Raw genomic sequence first — 21,152 nt, 5'->3', positions numbered from 1 at the left:
GTAGTCTATGCTAGAGAATGACAAGGGGGGAAAAAAATTGTCCCTATCTCCGCCTCACCCCCCCCCCCCCCGTGAACTCTGTCCCCGTGAGCTAGATTCTCATCCCCGCAAACCATCTGATCCCATCCACACAAGCCTCAAATAGTTTTATACGGAACTTACTTTATTAAAGTATAAAAAGAAACAATATTCTGTACAATTGCCATTTTATAAATCATAATTCTGGCTGCTGAACTAGAGGAAGAGGTCTTCAGCTGGCAGGTCTTTATTTATAAACATTTATCAACACTATTACAATACTACTTTATCCTAAAGAAAAAAAAAAAAAAGGAAAGGAAAGAAATACATTTTTTTCTAACTTTGTTGTCTGGTTTCTCCCTTCCTCATCTTCCTTCCATCCACTGTCTTCCTTTTCTCTGCCTTTTCCATATGGCATCTTACCACATGGATTAAAAACTGGCTGGAGCATAGGAAACAGAGTGAGGGTAAATGGACAATACTCGGACTGGAAGAGCATCACCAGAGGGGTGCTGCAGGGCTCAGTGCTTGAACCCGTGCTCTTCAACATCTTTATAAATGATCTGGACATTGATACGATCAGTGAAGTGATTAAATTTGCGGACGATACAAAGTTATTCTGAGTAGTGAAGACACAAGGGGATTGCGAACATAAGAAGTTTCCTCCACTGGGTCAGACCAGAGGTCCATCGTGCCTAGTGGTCCGCTCCCGCGGCGGCCCATCAGGCCTATGACCTGTGAAGTGGTCCCTGACTATTCCTATAACCTACCTCTATTTCTATCTGTACCCCTCAATCCCCTTATCCTTTAGGAATCTATCTAAACCTTCCTTGAACCCCTGTACTGTGCTCTGGCTTATCACAACCTCCGGAAGCGCGTTCCATGTGTCCACCACCCTCTGGGTAAAAAAGAACTTCCTAGCGTTTGTTCTAAACCTATCCCCTTTCAATTTCTCCAAGTGCCCCCTTGTACTTCCCCACAGTCTGTAACATGACATTATCATGCTCGAAGAATGGGCATCTAACATGGCAGATGAGGTTCAACGTGGATAAGTGTAAAGTGATGCATGTAGGTAACAAAAATCTCATGCACGAATACAGGATGTCCATGGCGGTACTTGGAGAGACCTCCCAGGAAAAAGGCTTGGGAGTTATGATGGACAAGTCAATGATGCCGTCCACGCAATGTGCGGCGGCGGCAAAAAGGACAAACAGAATGCTAGGAATGATAAAGAAGGGGATCATGAACAGATCGGAGAGGGTTATCATGCCGCTGTACCGGGCCATGGTGGGCCTCACCTGGAGTACTGCGTCCAGCGCTGGTCGCCGTACATGAAGAAGGACACGGTACTACTCGAAAGGGTCCAGAAAAGAGCAACTAAAATGGTTAAGAGGCTGGAGGAGTTGCTGTACAGTGAGAGATTAGACAAACTGGGCCTCTACTCTCTTGAAAAGAGGAGACAGAGGGGACACACATGATCGAAACATTCAAGATAATGAAGGGAATAGACTTAGTAGACAAAGACAGGTTGTTCACCCTCTCCAAGGTAGGGAGAATGAGGGGGCACTCTCTAAAGTTAAAAGGGGATAGATTCCGTACAAATGTAAGGAAGTTCTTCACTCAAAGTGGTGGAAAACTGGAACGCTCTTCCAGAGGCTGTTATAAGGGAAAACACCCACCCTGCAGTTGACTGTTTCCTGCTTTAAACCATCCTCAAACAAACAGTGCCGGCTTTCCAACAGGCACTGCCGAGGACAGAGAGTGATGTCATCCGGGGCCTGCTTGATTTCCACAAAAGACGCTGTGGATGCGGTGCAGCCGCAGGGTATGGCAAAAGGGGTGTGCCCTAAGGGGCACACCAGGCCCCTTGGGAGCCACAAGGAGCTGCAGGTACTATTGGTGGGGTTTAATTTTCTAAAAACACCTAAAAGTTCAACACCAATAGTGTCTGGACCCTTGTATCGTCATATCTTACAGTCTAATGAAATTTCTGTTCCCTTAGGGGATTTACATACTATCTCGGGAGCATCGCTTAGTCCCTTAGATAGAACTCCTCCTCCCCCACCTAAAAATTCCTGTGTTAATGGTACCAAAGTGGTTCCAGTAGGGTCTCATGAAGATATAAGTTCTCAGGAATCTTCAAATCTTATATTTAAATCTATGCCTCAGATTTTATCTCAAGAGAAAGGGACTGTAGGGCAAATATCATCTGAGCCTCCACAGGATGTTTCCCTTAAAGATATTTGGCTTATTAATACTAGAGTTGAGAGGATGTTATCATCAGTTAACAAAACAAAAAGTTAAATTTTCTAGTGAAGTTGTTCAGAAATTTGAAAATGTTGACTCCAATTTAAAAGTTTTAGATATGCACTTGGGGGTATCAGAAACTCAAATCTCTACGTGCACAACATACCAAGTCTATCATCTGATTATCAATTTACCTATACAAGGGATATTCAAAGTTTCTGCACTTTTTTTTTTTTACTTTTAAATCTCAAAAGAAAAATTACTTCACTTTTCCACAGAATCACCCTGTTTTGCCTGACTAGTCACATAACATTCTACAACACACCCTCTTACCACTTCTCCCGCCCCAACCATTTCCCACAAAAATATGACTGCACAGAAATTTTTTGAAAAACGCTCATATATCAGTCTTGTTCCTTATCTAACTTTTAGAATAGGGATTATATCCTCGCCTTTCATCTTTCAAAATACTTTTTATTGTTCCAAGAAATTATAAAACTAAACAGATATAAAAATCTCAAAAGTTGCAGATTAGTCAAAAAATGAAAATCATTACTACTAAATCCTCTACAAAAGCCCTTACCTTTGGTGGAAGTATGTCATTTTCATTCTTAAGGACAAACCTCCCCTCTCTGTCATCTTTATTCCAGTTTAACTGTACGACAAGGGGTTTCTCATCAATATCCAATCTTCTTTCTTCTTCAAAAAATGAAACAGTAAATTAAAAACCAGATCAGCCATCCATAACATTTTATAGATACTGGAAGCAAGTAACATGAATATATAAGCAAAATTGCAAGCAACAATGCTATATGAATAGTAGCAATATTCAGCTACTACCCATATATGAGTTTAGTTTAAGCTGTGATAGCTAGACAAACAGCCTCACTTGGCCCCAGCACTGTTTTAAGTTTAATGATAATTTAATAGATCACCAATCACGTTTGTCCAACCTTTTTCTATCAGTGGCCACATTTTATATTTTATAACATTCGAAGAGGGTCAAAAACACGTATGCACATGCACTCACTCTCTGAAGAATAAGGTGATACCTTTTAATTGGATTAACTTATTACATTTTAACCCTATAATTCCACAAATTTATAGTTTGACAAAAAAATTTTTGAATCTATAAATATACTCAAAATGCAACAAGAAATAACTGTTTCCTAAAAAAATTTAATTTTTATAAATTGAGAGTTTTAGTGTCATAGAAACAGAAACATGATGGCAGATAAAGGCCAAATAGCCCGTCTATTCTGCTCATACCAGTTATATACTAATTTATATTTACCAATCAGTGGTGTACTGAATGTGAAGAAGCCAATTCAATTTCCATTGCTTCTTCACATTCAGCACACATATAAGGAGCCCTTAGTCCTTTAAAATTGTGTCACCTTATTTTCCTTTGTGTCTTATTTATATTTATTAACATTTAAAATACCTTAATGCTGCTACCACATTTCTTCATCTTCAATTATTTTTTAAAAAATTCTAACTTTGCAGTCTAGTCATTTACTTTTTTTCTAATTGGGTGCCCATTCTCTGGCCTTGGCATACAGAATTCATCAATCTCTCTCTTCCTCTTCTCTTGCACCATTCACCATTATCTGATCTGAAAGCCGGGACGGTTGCAGCTGGGAAGCTTATCCTAAGGGTTCCCCGCCAAAGGTATAGCCAGCCCTCAGATTTTTTTTTCTGTGGGGGGGGGGGAGCAGAGGTGAACTGGAGACAACAACATATGCCCTCCCTCTCCTCCCTTTAGTGCAGTGGTCTCTAACTCAAACCCTTTGCAGGGCCACATTTTGGATTTGTAGGTACTTGGAGGGCCTCTGAAAAAATAGTTCATGTGTTATTAAAGAATTGACAATTTTGCATGAGGTAAAACTCTTTATAGTTTATAAATCTTTCCTTTTGGCTAAGTCTTAATAATAATATTGTCATTTATAGCTAAAGAGACATATGATCAAGAAACTGTTTTATTTTACTTTTGTGATTATGATAGACATACTGAGGGCCTCAAAATAGTACCTGGCAGGCCGCATGTTTGAGACCACTGCTTTAGTGCATTACAATTAGTATCTTTGCCACCAATCAAAGGATTCTCTGCCGAGTCACATCCCTCCTTCCTTGCTGTTGTAGTAACCTGGAAATCAGCAAGGTGCCTTCAGCTAACAACTCTGGATGCCAAAAGCATATTCAGTTCCTGCGTCAGTGGCTGCAAGCACCGACTGACCTCTGGGTTACTGCAGCAGAGACAGGAGGAAGAGAGCAGTTTAGCAATGACTTCTTTGGCTGGTGAGGCTTTGGTAACCTTACCTTACCAGCCTTTTAAAGGGAGCAAAGCAGGTTAGGAGGTGGCCTCAACCCAAAGTGGGGGGTCCCAGCCAGTGTTCCCGCTAAGCTGCGCTGGCGTGCGCTGGCGCACAAAATATTACATCGCAGCGCACAAGTTTCTCGTCACAGCGCACACACGCGTCGCAAGGTAAGGGGAGGCTGGGGGAGGAATCGGACGTCGGGGTGGGGGTTTGGTTTCCGACCCTGGCGGTGGAGACATCTAACCTCGGCCTGCCCCAGAACTCTTACTGCAACAGTGACTTCCTGTTCCTGCCTAGACGGGCAGCTGCTGCAGTAAGAGTTCCGGGGCAGGCCGAGGTTAGACGTCTCCACTGATGGATACAGCGCCGCCGCTATAACATTTAAAATAATAGCGATCGGGGGGGGGAAGGTGCGGGGAAGTCCGGAGCTGCAGGGCCGGCGTTAGAGGGAGTAAGAGTTGATGGTGCTGCAGGGTCCCGCGGGGGGAGGGAGGAAGAAAAAAGAGGAACCGAAGCATGGCAATTTTGGGGGAGCAGGTGTGGGGAAGTCCCGCGATGACTCGTCTGCTGGCTCTGCTCTGGAAGAAGTAAGTTACGTCGGAGGGGGTGGACCCAGCAGACACAATCATTGCGGGACTTTGCCGCAACTCCCTGTGTCTGCCGGGCCCACCCCCTCCAACGTAACTTATTTCTTCCAGAGCAGAGCCAGCAGACGAGTCATCGTGGGCCCTTCCAGCATGCAGCTGCTGAGTCCGCTCTAGAGCAAGTACGTCAGAGTGGGGTGGATTGGCAGCAGGCAGCTACAATCATCGCGGGACCTTGCTGCATGAAGGGAGAGAAAGGAGCAGGACTGCTGGAATGGAAGAGTGGTGGAGGGAAAGAAAGGGGGCAGGGTGGTATGGAAGGGTGGTGCTGATGGAATTGATGTACAGAGAAAGGAGAGAGACATAAGGGGGAAGGATATTGGAGGGAAAGAAAGGGGGAAGATGCTGATTGAAGAGGGGTGGATGGAGGGAGAAAGGGCAGACATTGGATGGTAGTGGGGAACCTATGCTGGATGGAAGTGCAGATGGGAGAGATAAGGGAGCAAATGCCAGAAGGAAATGGGAGGAGAGAAAGAGGGAAGCAGATGCTGGATGATAAGTGGACAGAGAGAGGAGAAGGTACTAGATGGAAGGGTTGGAGAAAAAGGGTATATGATGGAAGGAGGGGATAAATAAAAGGAGGACACATGATGGGGAGAAAAGGATTGAGTTAGGGAAACACTGGAGGGGTGAGGGAAAGAGGTGGCAAGCTTTAGGTAGACAGTAAAAAAGAACATTGATGAGAGAGTAGTAAGAACATAATCTAGACAGATGCAGAAAATAAATTGAAAAGGGAAATGAGGGAAAAAAGGGAAAGGGATTGCAGAGGAGAGGTGTGGGAGAGGGAAGGAGAGGAGAGAGATGCCAGACCAATGGGGGTGAAAGGAGAGATGGAAGGGGGAGGCATACAGTTTCTGGAAGGGGCATAGAAGGAGAGAAGATGCCATATAGGGGAAAAGAGACGGCAGACAGTGGATGGAAGGAAGAGAGTTACAAGAAGATGAGGAAAGCAGAAACCACAGAAGACAAAGGTAGAAAAAAATTTCTATTTATTTATTGCTTTAGGAGACATGTGTCACTGTTTCTGTGAAGCATTGTATGCAGAGTCCAGCTTCTTGCTGGTTCAATTTAACCTTTGTCTATGGGAGGGGTTAGTTTGTGATTACATATTCCATACTAGGCGAAGGTGTGTTCTGTGTGTTCGAAAGACATAGTTTTCTGTTAGGATTGACGGTGTAGGATTGATCTGTGTTGGTCTGGCTTGTTTAGTTTTACAATGGGTGTATTGATGTACTGTTCACTGCAATATGTAAGATGCTGCCTTTTCCTAGGTGACGTGTGACGTGTGGCTTGTTACTAAAAATCATGTTTTTCGTACAGATGGGGGGGGGTGCCAAAAAATGATGGGCCCCGGGTGTTACATATGCTAGGTACACCACTGCATTATGTAAAGATACCAGAAAGCTGGAGAAGCAAAAACTTTAAGTAAATTGTTATTCTTCTAAGTTTTGAGTATTTAACCCTCCCACAATCTCATGGGCACTCATTTCAAGTTTCAAGTTTATTGAGATTTTGATTTAAACGCAATATCAAATATTTTCAATGTGTATAACAAAAATAAATTTTGGGAAATAAATAAAACCATTTGAACAATAAACATACAAACATATCCATAGATGATTAAAAATACATAAGGAGTACAAGGATAAACTACATTTGTTTACAAATGCGTCCTCCGTGCCTGCTCATAAATTTGTGGAATATGTAACTTGTCGCTCATGCATATTTTTTTTTGCACACACCTCATCAATCCTTAGAGGGAACATTGGTCCCAGCCCCTACACACACACTGGCTATGCCACTGTTCCCCCTAATCTCAATAATGTCAATAACAACAATATTTTTATTTATATACCATGAAAGCCTTTTGGTTCGTGGCGTTTTACAGGAAAAATGGCTGATGAGAATCAGCGAGCTACAGCAATGGAAAGAGGACTGAAAATTGTATAGATTGCATTGAGGGAGATAAATGGCAGTTTCGAAATGAAACTCCATGCTTTCTTTAGTTTTTATGACCCTCCCATCCTCAGGTTTGTTTGGGTTTTGTTTTGTTGTTGTTGTTGTTGTTTTTTTTTTGGGGGGGGGGTATGCCTACAAGCAGTACATACATTTTGCACACTTGTCTCCCCATTTGCCTTTTTGCCTGATTTTCTCTCCACATGCCCTCCCTCCCCCAACATCCTTCACTCATTCTCTCTTATATGTATCTACCCTCCAGCCTACACCCTGTCTCTTTCTCCTCACTTGACTGCCAGTAGCTACATTCAATGGATCTCCGCCTCCCTAGAGCTGGAAGATGAATTTCTCAGGTTCTCTGCTTCCCTGCCAGCAGTGAAATTCTCCAGTGGGATCCCTGCTTCTCTGCCACAAGGATGAGCTGTGCTGCACTGGAAGTTGAGTTAGTCAGTCTCAACTTCCAGTACCGAGCAACTAAAGCTCCCAGTTAACCCAGCGTGGCAGGGAATCAGAAATCCCATCACTGGAAAGGGAACTTCTGTGGGCCAAGAAAATGGTGTTGGCAGACCGAGTTTTGGCCTGTGGACTAGACAAGCCTGACCTAGGTAATCTGAATATTTCCATAAACATAGAAATATGACGGCAGATAAAAGCCAAATGGCCCATCCAGTCTGCCTATCCACAAAATCTGCTATCTCCTCCTATCCCTAAGAGATCCCACATGTCTGTCCCATGCCATCTTGAATTCAGACAGTCTTCACTTTAACCTCCTCTATTGGGAGACTATGCCAGGGCCGCCATCAGGGCAGTACTACCAGTCCTGCATTCAGGGGCCCGGAGGTGACAGGGGGCCCGGGCTCCTCCAGGGTCCTAGGCAGTGTTCCCTCTAAGGCAACGGTCTCAAACACGCGGCCCGCGTGTGGCTCTCCAGGTTTTATGGAGGCATCATTCTCTTCCTTTTGGAGCAGCAGCCGGCTCGTTTGTTCAAAGCCGCGGGTTGGCGGCTCCTTGCGCTATCCACTCCTGCATCGGAAGCCTCTCTGACGTCACACCATCAGAGAGGCTTCAGACGCAGGCGCGGATCTCGCAAGGAGCCGCCACCCGCGGCTTTGAATGGAATGAGCCGGCCAGACACGGTGCTGCTCCAGTGGCGTACCAAGGGGGGGGCGGTCCACTGTTCTCCCTAGAATGCGGCTCGTCTAGAGCAGTGGTGCCCAACCTGCTTCCCTTCCCTTCTCACTGCTGCCATCGGGGATCAGGCTGGCACCGTGTTCTTTGATCTCCCTGCAGGGCCGACCAATTCTCGCGGCCCGACATCAATTCTGACGTCGAGAGGACGTTAATTCTGACGTCGAGAGGACGTTCTGGCTAGCCAATCGCTGCCTGGCTGCCCGGAACGTCCTTTCCGACGTTAGAATTGACGTCGGGCGGCGAGAGTTGATCAGCCCCATGCAGAAGAGAAGCAAGGAGATGGCTTGTTCCCGATACCGGCAGCAGCAGCCTATTCCGCGGCAGTGGTGGCATGGGGGAGGCAGGAAGGAAGAAAGAAAGAAGGGGGGGGGACAGGGAACCAGAAACAAAACAAAAAAACGGGGCACAGAATCAGAGAAAGACAGACATATAGAAAGAAAGAAAAAGTTGGGGGAGGGAATGAGGTCTGGAGAAGAGGAAGCATACAGGAGGCTGAAAGAAGGGAAGAAGTATTGGATGCACAGTCAGAAGAATAAAGTGCAACCAGAGACTAGAGAGTTGCGCAGGGACAGAAATCCCACCCGTCCCCGCCAAAGTCCCACCCGTCCCCGTGAGGACTCCCACCCGTCCCCACCCGTCCCCGTGAGGAATCCCTCCGTCCCCACCCGTCCCCGCGAGGAATCCCCTCCGTTCCCACCCGTCCCCGCGAGGAATCCCCTACGTCCCCGCCCGTCCCTATAAACTACAGAAATAGTTATTTCATTTAATTATGCTACTGAATTAAAGGCTCTGGTAGAAACCCATTTAAAAATAAGCAAAAATACTTTATTAATTTGGAAATATTAATTGGGAAGAATACATACTTTGTAAACGGGTTTCTACCAGAGCCTCTAATGTTTATAAATTTTTATCAACACAACTAATATACTACTTTATCCTTAAGCAAAAAAATAAAAAAAAAAAAAAAGAATATTTTTCCTACCTTTATTGCCTGGTTTCTGCTTTCTTCATGTTCTCATTCAATTCCTTCCATCCACTGCCTCTCTTCTCTCTGTGTCTTCCATTTGCTCTGTTACTGTGCCTCTCCCTTTCTCCCCCCTCCCAAATTGGTCTGGCACCCATCTTTTTCCCTCCGCTCCCCCCATAGTCTGGCACCTCTGCCTTCTTCCCTGCCAGTGTCTTCTTCCCATTCCCTCTTCCCCATTTCCTTTCAGTGTCCTTCTCCCCCACCATCTTCCCCATGTCCTGTCAGGCAGCATCCTTCTCCCCCCTCTGCCTTCCCCATGTACTTTCAGCGTCCTTCTCCCCCCTCTGTCTTCCCCATGTACTTTCAGCGTCCTTCTCCCCCCTCTGTCTTCCCCATGTCCTTTCAGTGGCATTCTCCACCCCTTTGTCTTCCCCAGTGCTTTCAGGGTCCTTCCCCCCCCCTCCTCCCATTTACCCCATGTCCTTTCAGCGTTCTTTTCCACCCCTTTGTCTTCCCCAGTGCTTTCAGCGGCCTTCTCCCCCCTTAAGCGTCTTTTCTTCTCCACTCCACCTTTCCTCCCTCCCTGCCTCCACCTTTGTGGCGCTTTTGCACCGGACCGACAACAGAACAGGCCCGGTCGGACAAATCTCCCCGTCCTGTAGCCGCGAATCTAAATTACCTTCTTACAGCAGCTGGAGTAGTGAAGCTGCTGTAAGAGGTAATTTAGATTCGCGGCTACAGGGCAGGGAGATTTGTTGGCCGGGCCTGTTGTCGGTCGATCGGGGGACCTGACCAGCTGTGCACATTCTCCGAGGCGGACCGTCCCCTCCCCCCTCTTTCGTACGCCATTGCCTTCTCCCTACCTGCCCTGCCGCACACAGCCGACCGGAAGTCTTCCTGATGTCAGCACTGACGTCGGAGGAAGGGAGGGCTTTGCTTAAGCCCTCCCTCCGACGTCAGCGCTGACATCGGGAAGATTTCCGTTCGGCTATGTGCTGCGACAGGGCAGGTAAGGAGAAGGAGACTACCCTCGCGGCTCGAGTGCACTGCGATCCAACCCCGCAGGAACCCCGCGACCCTTGGAGGCGTCCCCACGGGATCCCCGCGACCCTAGGGGGCGTCCCCATGGGATCCCCGCGACCCTAGGGGGCGTCCCCACGGGATCCCCGCAACACTAAGGGGCGTCCCCACGGGATCCCCGTGACCCAAAGGGGGAACCCGCGGGATCCCCGCCATCCCCGTTCCCGTGCAGCTCTCTACCAGAGACTGATGAAATTACCAAAGGTAAGAAAATGATTTTATTTTCAATTTAGTGATCAAAATGTGTCTGAATTTATATATGCTGTCAATATTTTGCACTATGGCCCCCCTTTTTACTAAATCGCAATAGTGTTTTTTAGTGCAGGGAGCCTATGAGCGTCGAGAGCAGCGCTGGGCATTTAGCGCAGTTCCCTGCGCTAAAAACTGCTATTGTGGTTTAATAAAAAGGATGGGGGGTATATTTGTCTATTTTTGTATGGTTGTCACTGAGGTGACAATGCATAGAGTCATCTGCCTTAACCTCTTTGAAAAAAACCCAGAATAGAAATGATAATTAACATTTTCTCAGCATATAGTGTGCTTTGTGTTTTTTAATTTTATTTTTGGTAGATCATTTTGACTTGGTCATTTTAAAGAAGCTCGCAAGCCCAAAAAGTTTGGGCATCTCTGAGCTAGAGCGTTGAAACTGTGTATTTCTATTTTATCCCCCCTTTTACAAAACTGTGGAGCATTTTTTTTAGCAGCACTGATGCTCAGAATTCTATGAGCGTCAGGGCTGTTACCACCGTGGCTAAAATCCACACTACAGTTTTGCAAAAGGGGGAGGGGTTCGTTTGTGATGACATATTCCATACTAGGCGAAGGTGTTTTCTGTGTTCGAAAGACATGGTTTTCTGTTAGGACTGACGGTGTAGGATTGATCTGTGCTGGTCTGGCTTGTTTAGTTTTACAATGGGTGTATTGATGTACTGCTCACTGCAATATATAAGATGCTGCCTTTTCCTAGGTACTCATGTGTGACGTGTGGTTTGTTACTAAAAATCATGTTTTTCTTACAGATGGGGGGGGGGTGCCAAAAAATGATGGGCCCCGGGTGTTACATATGCTAGGTACGCCACTGTATGTAAAGATACCAGAAAGCTGGCGTAGCAAAAACTTTAAGTAAATTGTTATTCTTCTAAGTTTTGAGTATTTAACCCTCCCACAATCTCACGGGCACTCGTTTCAAGTTTATTGAGGTTTTGATTTAAACGCAATATCAAATATTTTCAATGCGTATAACAAAAATAAATTTGGGGAAATAAATAAAACCACTTGAACAATAAACATACAAACATAAGGAGTACAAGGATAAACTACATTTGTTTAAAAATGCGTCCTCCGTGCCTGCTCATAAATTTGTGGAGTATGTAACTTGTCGCTCATGCATATTTTTTTTACACATACCTCATCAATCCTTAGAGGAAACATTGGTCCTAGGCCACCATAGCACAAATTCCTGTATTATGCTTCTGCTGTGCACAACAATAAACACTGCTGTCATACTTTTTTTTGTCCCCTGCCGATTTCCTGATAGCACCCCCCCCCGGACAAAAGTGGGGGGGAAGGGGTGCATGGGGGGGGCCAATAGGATTGCTCAGTAAGGGGCCCAGAAATTTCTGATGGCAGCCCTGGACTATGCCATGCATCTACCACCCTTTCTGTAAAGAAGTATTTTTGTACATTACTCCTGAGTCTAACACCTCTTAACTTCATCCTATGCCCTCTCCTTCAAAGTTTTCCTTAATTTGAAAAAAACACTCACCTCCTGTACATTAATGCCATGGAGATATTTAAACATTTCTATCATATCCCCTCTCTCCTGTCTCTCCTCCAGAGTATATATAATAAAGTCTCTAAGTCTGTCCCATACAATTTCTGACAAAGACCACTAACCTATTTTGTAGCTGTCTGGACGACTCCATCTTTATATCTTTTTGAAAGTGGGGTCTCCAAAATTGCACAATATTCCAAATGGGGCCTCACCAGAACTTATACAACAGCATTATCACCTCCCTTTTCCTACTGACCCATTCCTCTCCTTATGCACCCAAACATCCTCCTGGCTTTGACTGTTGTCTTTTCTATTTTGCCACCCCCAATCACCCCCTGCTATTCTTCCGCACATAGAACTACTTTGATCCCTATACTATAATGTTCTCCTAGATTTTTGCAGCCCAAGTGCATGACCTTGCATTTTTTAGCATTAAATCTTAGTTGCCAATTACCAGACTATTCAAGCTTTGCTAGATCATGTTATCCACACCCTCCAGAGTGTCTACCCTATTACAGAGCTTGGTATCATCCACAAAAAGACAAACTTTGACAGACTTCCGCAATATCACTCACAAAGATGTTAACTAGAGCTGGCTCAAGGACAGATCCCTGCAGCACTTCACTAACATCCCTATCCTCTGAGCAAACTCCATGACAACTACCCTTTGTCTCCTTCCACTTAACCAGCTTTTAATTAATTCAGTTCGTCACTTTGGGGCCCATACCGCATGCATTCAGTTTATCAGTCGCCTATGTGGCACTGTGTCAAAAACTTTGCTAAAGTCCAAGTACACTATACATCTAGCGCCCCTCCCATATCCAACTGTTTGGTCACCCAGTTAAAGAAATCAGATTCATCTGAGAAGACCTGCCTCTGGTCCTGCAATCCATTCAATTCTAGAAATTTCACTATTCCAGTAGCATTGTCTGGAGAGTGATGCATGTATAGAAGCCATCTCAAGACACATAAGTACCTTTGAATATTGGGTCACGTCCGATCACAACTGAAGAAAATTATGTATGAAGGAATTCTATTCAAACATGTGACAGTGAAGTGTAGTCATATCTTTGAATTTCCTTTCCTTTTATTCAACCACAACAGTCTGAGCAAGTAAGATAATGTACCCTTTCTAACCCAGTGACATCACCAGGATATATAGACTAATGCTCTCCTAAGCTCTCCAGTATGTCACTCCCAAAGCAGTGCAAGGTCCTGTGAGCCACCCTAAAGCTCCATTTGCTACTGCATCATAATCAAATTAAGCTAAGTTCTTGTTATATTGATCCACTCATCAATTAGCTCAATTAAACAGAAAGAAGTGTTTGTTAATGATTGAAAGGGAACACAAATAAGTAAATAAGTCCTATTTTATCTACTTGTATTGTAACCCACTTGCATCCCATGTACTGACAAAATATATCTTTACTGTAACCCACTTGTATCCCATGTACTGACTAAATGTATCTTTATTGTAAACCGTTTCTATCCCATGTACTGTCAATTGTATCTTTATTGTAAACCGCTTCGAACTTCACGGTATAGCGGTATATAAGAAATAAATTATTATTATTATTATTGAGAGAATATACATATTTCTATGGGCTTTAATTAGTAAAATCTTAAACCTCAGAGTTTAGCCTACAAAAAGAACAGCAATTTTACAAATCAGATACATAAAACACATTTATGAGATTTGAATGGATAAAACAAATGGATATATACCCCAACAGGTTTATCAGAAAAATCTACACAGAGGGAATCGGAACACGAGGTTAGATCTCACATAAGGGGCTAGCAGATTCTTTTGACTTCCAGAATAGCTAAGGAAAAAGTAAGGGCTTTGGTAAGGCTTCTTCCTTTTTCTTTCAATAAGTGCAAAATCTTCTACAACTGGGTCATTCCGTGTCAAGTGGTCTAATTTAGATTTTGATGAAAACTTTGTATGCTGAATTTTACATGACCCAAACAAACTCTGGTAAAATTTAAGACCTGCCAGTGGAATATTTGTGGAGATATAGCTCTTTCTTTGATAGCATATCATGAACAGGTACAGTATCCCTAAACTAAACTAAACCTTAAGTTTATATCCCTACACAATTTTGGCAAATTTGAGTCAAATATTTTCTTGGCCATTGAAGCTAAACAAATGAAACTTAGAAATCTTACACAATTTTTATTGTATAAATCAAAAATAAATCAGGGAAAACTGAAATATTACTCAGGCCAAATCTTGAAAGCCAAAAATTCCTCTGCACTTTATTCCATACACAATTTTATAGACAAAGTGAATATTAAGGAAAAATCTTACTTGGAATCATCATACAATAACAGATCAAGAAGAAATTGAGCTAGGGTCACTATCCTCAAAATGCTCACAATTCAACCTACCAAATCTTATGGAGATTGAATCCCTCATTAAGACTATTAATATTAAGGGTTCCCAAGCAGATTCAATCCCCCCCTTTATTCTTAAACGTTACTTTGCTATTTTCGGTCCTTTCATCCTTGCCCTAATTAATGAAAGTCTTCAGCAAAGCACCATGCCAACGGCCTGGAAGGAAACAGTTATCCGCCCTATTATCAAGGATCAAAAAACTAGTCCTGAGGATAAATCGAACTACAGACCAATCGCAAATATTCCCTTCCTAGCAAAGCTGACTGAGAAGGTGGTATTCAATCAAATATCAGAATTCATAGGAAAAAACAATATTTTACATCCGAATCAAACAGGTTTTAGACAGCATCACTCTACAGAACACTTGCTGATTGGCATGTCTACCTCCATACTTTACTTTCTGGATCACCACCAATCTGTTCTTTTGATTTCTATTGATCTTTCATCTGCTTTTGATACGATTGATCACAATCTACTGATAGACTTCAATCTATTGGCATCACAGATCAGGTTCTTTCTTGGTTTATAACATACTTTGCAGACCGCTCTTCTACTGTGTCTTTTAACAATTCAATTTCTGAAAGTTTTTCAACACATGGTATTCCCAAGGGTCCATTCTTTTACTACTTTTGTTTAATATTTTTCTTGCACCATTGATGACTCTCTGCCACTCCATTGGTTTTAACGTATTTGCTTACGCAGATGACATTCAGCTTTTACATTCTCTAGATACCAATAATCCCCTTGAAACGATAGCAATCAATAAGAAAATTGAACAGATACACCAATGGCTTGACGCTAATAGATTAGCGCTTAATGTTAACAAATCAAATGTTATGCTGTTTCCCTGGAAAGACAGTTCTAAGCTCATTTTTCCCATCACTATCATGGGTACCACTCTACAGTCAACTAGCAGCATTAAGATTCTAGGGGTTATCTTTGATTATAAACTAACCTATCACGACCACATTAGTAGCATTGTTAAATCAACCTTTTTCAGACTTCATCAAATTCGTTCAGTTTCGCAATTTCTATGTCCAAAGTCACTTAACATTCAAAACCCTTCCTTGGTAATTTCTAAAATTGATTACTGCAATGCCCTATTTAAGGGAATAGCCCAAAATGAAATCAAACATTTACAGATTATTAAAATGCTTCTATTAAACTTATATCGAAAGCTAGGAAGTTCGATCACGTGACAACTCTCCTTAAGAAAGCACATTGGCTCCCGGTAGCTCACCGGATAATATATAAACTAAGTCTGCTTACACTCAAATCATTACTTTATAAAACTCCTGCTTTTATTTATAAACTACTGATTCCCTACACCTTGAATATATTATTGAGATTGAATGAACAACATTTAATGATGATTCCCTCACTTAAAATTATTATTGAGGAGTGTGTGGCGCAGTGGTTGGAGCTACAGCCTTAGCACCCTGGGGTTGTGGGTTCAAACCCCGCGCTGCTCCTTGTGATCCTGGGCAAGTCACTTAATCCTCCATAGCCCCAGGTACGTTAGATAGATTGTGAGCCCACCGGGACAGATAGGGAAAATGCTTGAGTGCCTGATTGTAAAACCGCTTAGATAACCTTGATAGGCGGTATATAAAATCCTAATAAAACTTGAAAAACTTGAAAACTTGAATACACGGCGGCAATTCATTTTTTCTGTTACAGCCCCTCAAACATGGAACTCACTACTTAAGGAAAGAACGCAACTTGGATAGATTTAAGAGCAAATTAAAAAGCTTTCTTTTTAAGGACGCATTCGATAATTAGTAAGCTCGACTAATGGCATTATTTCAACTGTATTTTATAGCTTCTCGGAAGTACATTGATCTTTCCCTTCCTTTTGTTTTTTCCTTTGAATGTATTATTTACTATCAAATAACATGTATTTCCTTTCCCTATCTTTCCTTGTTTGTAATGTTAGTTTATATGTTTTGCAAGACTTAGTTTTTGTCATTTATTTTGTTGTCCCCTAAATTTTGTAATTTTATTGATATGTACATCGCTTCGAATTCTGATTAAGCGATCAAATCCTTATTAAACTTAAAATTTGATAGCAACCCGCTCCACTCCATAATACCACAAGAAATGTCCAGATAACTCCTTATGTATTCCTAAATGTCCAAATAACTCCTTATGTAATACGCCTTGAACCGCAAGGTAATGGCGGAATAGAAATCACTAATGTAATGTATAAGTTAGGTTTGGGTGACAAACCAAGGTAGGGTGGAGCCAGGAAAATGAGAAAGCTGAGCTTGCCAATCCTGAAGTAGGTAGAAGTAAGGGCTTCTGATAGGAGAATTCTGCTTCAAAAAATTAAGTTGCTGAATTTTGTGCAATGAAGTTTTCACCTTCTTTTTTTTTTATTTTTTTTTTTCCAAACACACCCACTCACACAGTTCCTTCCCCACCCACCCCCAAAGTATAATGTGTACAAACACTTTTTCATAATTCTTGTAGTTATTTAATGAGAAGGCATCAACCTTTAAACAAAGCAATTTTCTCCAAAGTTATGCAATGATGGATGCTAATTTTTAAGTCTTATCTAGAGTACCGTATTTTCACGCATATAACGCGTGCGTTATACACGATTTTACAAACCGTGTATAACCATGTGCGTTATATTCATGAGCGCGTTATTCCCTTTTTTTACATAGTTCCCCCCCAACGTCCGATTCACCCCCCCGCAGGACCGCTCGCACCCCCACAGCCTCCCCACCCCCCCATCATGTAGAAGTTTCCTACCATCGTCCTGCTGCTTCCTCTGCCGGCGGTCCCGCCCTTTCTCTGATGTCAGAGAAAGGGCGGGACCGCCGGCAGAGAAAGCAGTGTAGACGCAGGGCTAAGAGAAGGAGCAGGACCGCCGGCAGAAGAAGCAGCAGGACGACGGTAGGAAACTTCTACATGATGGGGGGGGGGATTGGGAGGCTGTGGAGGTGCGAGCGGTCCTTCGGGGTGGGGGTGCGTGTTCGAGCGCGAGCGGTCCTTCGGTGTGGGGGTGCGAGCGGTCCTGCGGGGGGGGTGAATTGGACGTCGGGGGAGGGGATCAGGCTTTCAGGGTGGGGACAGGACTTCAAGGGGGGGAGGAGAGTCGGGGCGGGCTAAAGGAGAGTGGGCTGGCCAGAGGAGAGTCGGGGCGGGCGAAAGGAGAGTCGGGCAGCGACGGGAGAGTCAGGGCGGTATGCACGGTATACAGATGTGCACGGTATATAAAATTTTATTTACATAAATTACAGTTCCCCGCGCGCTATACCCGTGTGCGCGTTTTACACGGGTGCGCGGTATACGAGTGAAAATACGATATTTACAGAATGCCCTGGACTTGATTTTTATTGTTCATCCTACTAAGGACACACTGTATGAGGTAACCTTACTGTGTATCTGTTATTAATAATCATCTAATTGTGTCTTACCCTGGTCACTTTTGAAAAATCAACATAAGCTTCTCTTGAAAAGAGCAAGAGTAGCTAAAAGATTAACACACCAATAAAGAAGACTGGTTGACATTTTTTATTACCTTGTATTCCCCACAGACTACTGCATAATGAAATCTGCAGTCTTGGAAGACAATAAGTATGCTCACTGCCGCTCTAGGAGCAAATTTGCTTGCATCTATCAAGACTCAGTATGACAGCTATTTTAAGTGTTTCCCAATATACATCTGTATTTGATCACCACAGCACAATGAAACTTGCAGAAAATTGTCTGCATAAGGAAGATGTAAATGTGCTCAATCTAGAAAGCTTCAGGCTGAAGCTTGTACAATGCCTAAAAGGAGTTAGGGAGAACTCTAACACAGATTCCTGTTTTAATGTATTGGACACAGGGATCACAACACATGCTCTTGTTGTCTTTATTTGGACTGAATAAAAGACCTGTCTTGAGAAGCAGATGGTTAAGTCTTGGTGTACTTTCAACACCCACTGCAGAATACATAAATAGTGTCAGCTTTGCAAAGGAACATTCCAGGGGTATAAACAAAAACTGGACCCAGACTGCATACACTAGTGAGATACATACAGTGGTTTCTCGATTATAACCAAACATAACAAAAATTTTATACCGCAAAACCAGGAAAAAAGGGGACTGAAAAATCACAGCAAAATATAAAGCATCACATTTCCAAATATTTTACAAATAAATAGGTTTAACAATTTCCTAAAGTTCTGATAAAGCACAGTTACTTACCATGCTATCTGGGATATTCTCACATGTGTGGGTGACGTCATCCATGGAACCCGGTACAGACAGAATTAAAAGTGAACTGTCACAAAGTTTTAAGAAACTTTGCGAGTGCCTTCCCACCCGACACAGGCTCACAGTTCCTCAGTTCCGTAAGCAAGCTAAAAGTCAGCCAGGGGAGATGGGAGGGATGTGAGAATATCTGCCTGCTGTCCCTGGATAACATCTGTTAAGGTAAGTAGCTGTGCTTTATCCTAGGACAAGCAGGCAGCATATTCTCCCTAGCTGAACATAATGGGATGGCGGGAGAGTTGGCCAATAAGAAAATAAATTCCATAATACTGCTTGGCCGAAATGACCCTCTCGTCTTGAATAGGATTCTAGACAGTAATGAGATGTGAATGTGTGAATTGAGGACCAAGTAGCAGCTTTGCAAAATTTAATCAATGGGAGTGAAACGTAAGAAAGCTGATGCTGCCATAGCTCAGACTTTGTGTGCTGTTACACGACCCTTGAGCTGCAGCCCAGCCCGAGCATAGCAGAAAGAAATATAGGCCACTAGCCATGTGGAAATAGTTCCTTTGGTTACAATCTGCCCAATCCTTTGCCCAATCTTCAAAGGAGATGAACAATTGAGATGAAGTCCTATGTGTAGTTTGTTGTATGTAGTAAGCCAAGGAACGTTTACCGTGCAACGTGTGAAGAGCTGTTTCTCCAGGATGAGCATGAGGCTTTGGGAAGAAAACTGGTAGCATAATGGATTGATTGAAATGAAATTCCGTGACCACTTTCAGGAGGAATTTAGGATGAATGTGGAGAACCACCTTATGATGGAATACTGTGAGTGGCGGGTCAGACACTAATACTTGAAATTCACTCACTCGTCAGGGACATCAAGAAGACCACTTTCCAAGTAAGAAACTTGAGGTGAGTAAAAGCCATTGGTTCAAATAGTGGTTTCGTCAAAGGGGCTAGGACTATATTAAGATCCCAGACAACATGAGGTGGTTTGAGTGGAATTAGAAAGTCCCTTCATAAAGCTGGAAACAAGAGGATGAGGCACCAGAGATTTATTGTTGGCAGGAACGTGGAAAGCATGGTCAGAGGTGAATTCTGACTAAAGTGGCTTTTAGTCCAGAATTAGAAAGATGGAGAAGGTAAACTAATACTGCACAGCAGTTCAGAAGCAGAAAAAGAATGTGTGAATGCAAGTGTAAATTTAAGACAGAAAAATACATGTAGCTTAGACAAACAGTGGAGTCTAAACTTTTTTTTGCGCTCATTCATGTGATTTTTACAGTTAAAGATCAACTTGGGGAAATCCACTCTGATAAAGCAACATGAAATCTATATTTTGGGACTTTGCCAGGTACTTGCGACATGAATTGGTTACTGTGCTTGATGGACCTCTGGCCTAACCCTGTATGGCAACTCTTATGCTTTGTCTGCCATAATGCTATATTATTCAGTGATCAACATTCACAAGCTATTCATATACAGGGGTGTCAAATCAGTATCAATGCCACATACACCCCACTCAACATTTATACTGTTTAAACCAAATTCATCCTCCTTGAAAATGACAAAGTCCAAACCATAACCAATTTAGAACTCAACTCAGGTTCTCCTGCCAAAGATCTTGTATCCATTACAGACTCTCCCCGTGTGGCTCTCCGCCTGGGATGTGCGGGCTTTTCGTTCCACTATTTCTACTTTCATTTGGAGACGCAAGAGGGCTCGTATTAGCTATACTAAATTGAAGCTGGACAGATCGCAGGGGGGCTTGAATCTTCCAGATGTTAGACATTACAATGTAGCGGCTCTGTTTCGTTTTATTCACGAGGGTTGGACCGGCCATTATAGGTATGCCCCTGGGGGTTGGCTCTCTTCCTGGTGTGCGCCGCTCTCCTTCTTGGCCCTTTTACATTTGCTGCCTTCGGCGGTTCCCGGGGGCTCCGCGACACTGGCTCTTCTCCAGCCGATTCGGTTGGCGTGGAGGTGGTGGAGGCGACAACAACAGAAAACACCAGCTGCATCGGTGCTCCTGCCTTTGTAAGGTAATCTTGCTTTTGTCCCGGGGATGGGCCCTTCTCGACTCCAGGTGTGGGAGCAGTGTGGGTGTCGGACCTTGAGGGATGTTTGGGATGGAGGTGGCAGGGGTGTATTTCCTCCTTTTGCCCAAATTCAGCAGAGCTGAGATCTGCCCCCTAATCACTTTTGGGTGTACCTTCAGATCCGCCACTATTATACTACGCTAACTCAGAAGTGGGGGGATGCTTGGCTCTGTGGTCCTCTGGATGCATTATTCTTTCTGGTTCCATTGGCCCAGAACAAACTCTCTACGTGGGGTCAGATGTTGTGGGCA

The 21,152-nt window shown here is 43.5% G+C and overlaps 1 protein-coding gene across 9 annotated transcripts in view; it reads right to left on the bottom strand.

Moving 5' to 3' along the window:
* The window catches only part of AFDN (afadin, adherens junction formation factor), a 350,456-nt gene that overhangs the window by 294,067 nt on the left and 35,237 nt on the right, over nt 1–21,152 (bottom strand). For 6 of the 9 annotated variants that reach the window (XM_033938337.1, XM_033938335.1, XM_033938342.1 and 3 more), the window contains exon 3: nt 2,849–2,964. In XM_033938337.1, the coding sequence (XP_033794228.1) occupies nt 2,849–2,964 (116 nt within the window). The remainder of the gene's footprint in view (nt 1–2,848; nt 2,965–21,152) is intronic. The other 3 variants (XM_033938336.1, XM_033938344.1, XM_033938343.1) reach the window with 1 other exon arrangement.

This window comes from Geotrypetes seraphini, chromosome 3 (assembly GCF_902459505.1).
Source record: "Geotrypetes seraphini chromosome 3, aGeoSer1.1, whole genome shotgun sequence".
NCBI lineage: Eukaryota > Metazoa > Chordata > Amphibia > Gymnophiona > Dermophiidae > Geotrypetes > Geotrypetes seraphini.
The sequence above is the reverse complement of the archived record's forward strand: the minus strand, read 5'-3'. Positions and strand labels throughout refer to the sequence as shown.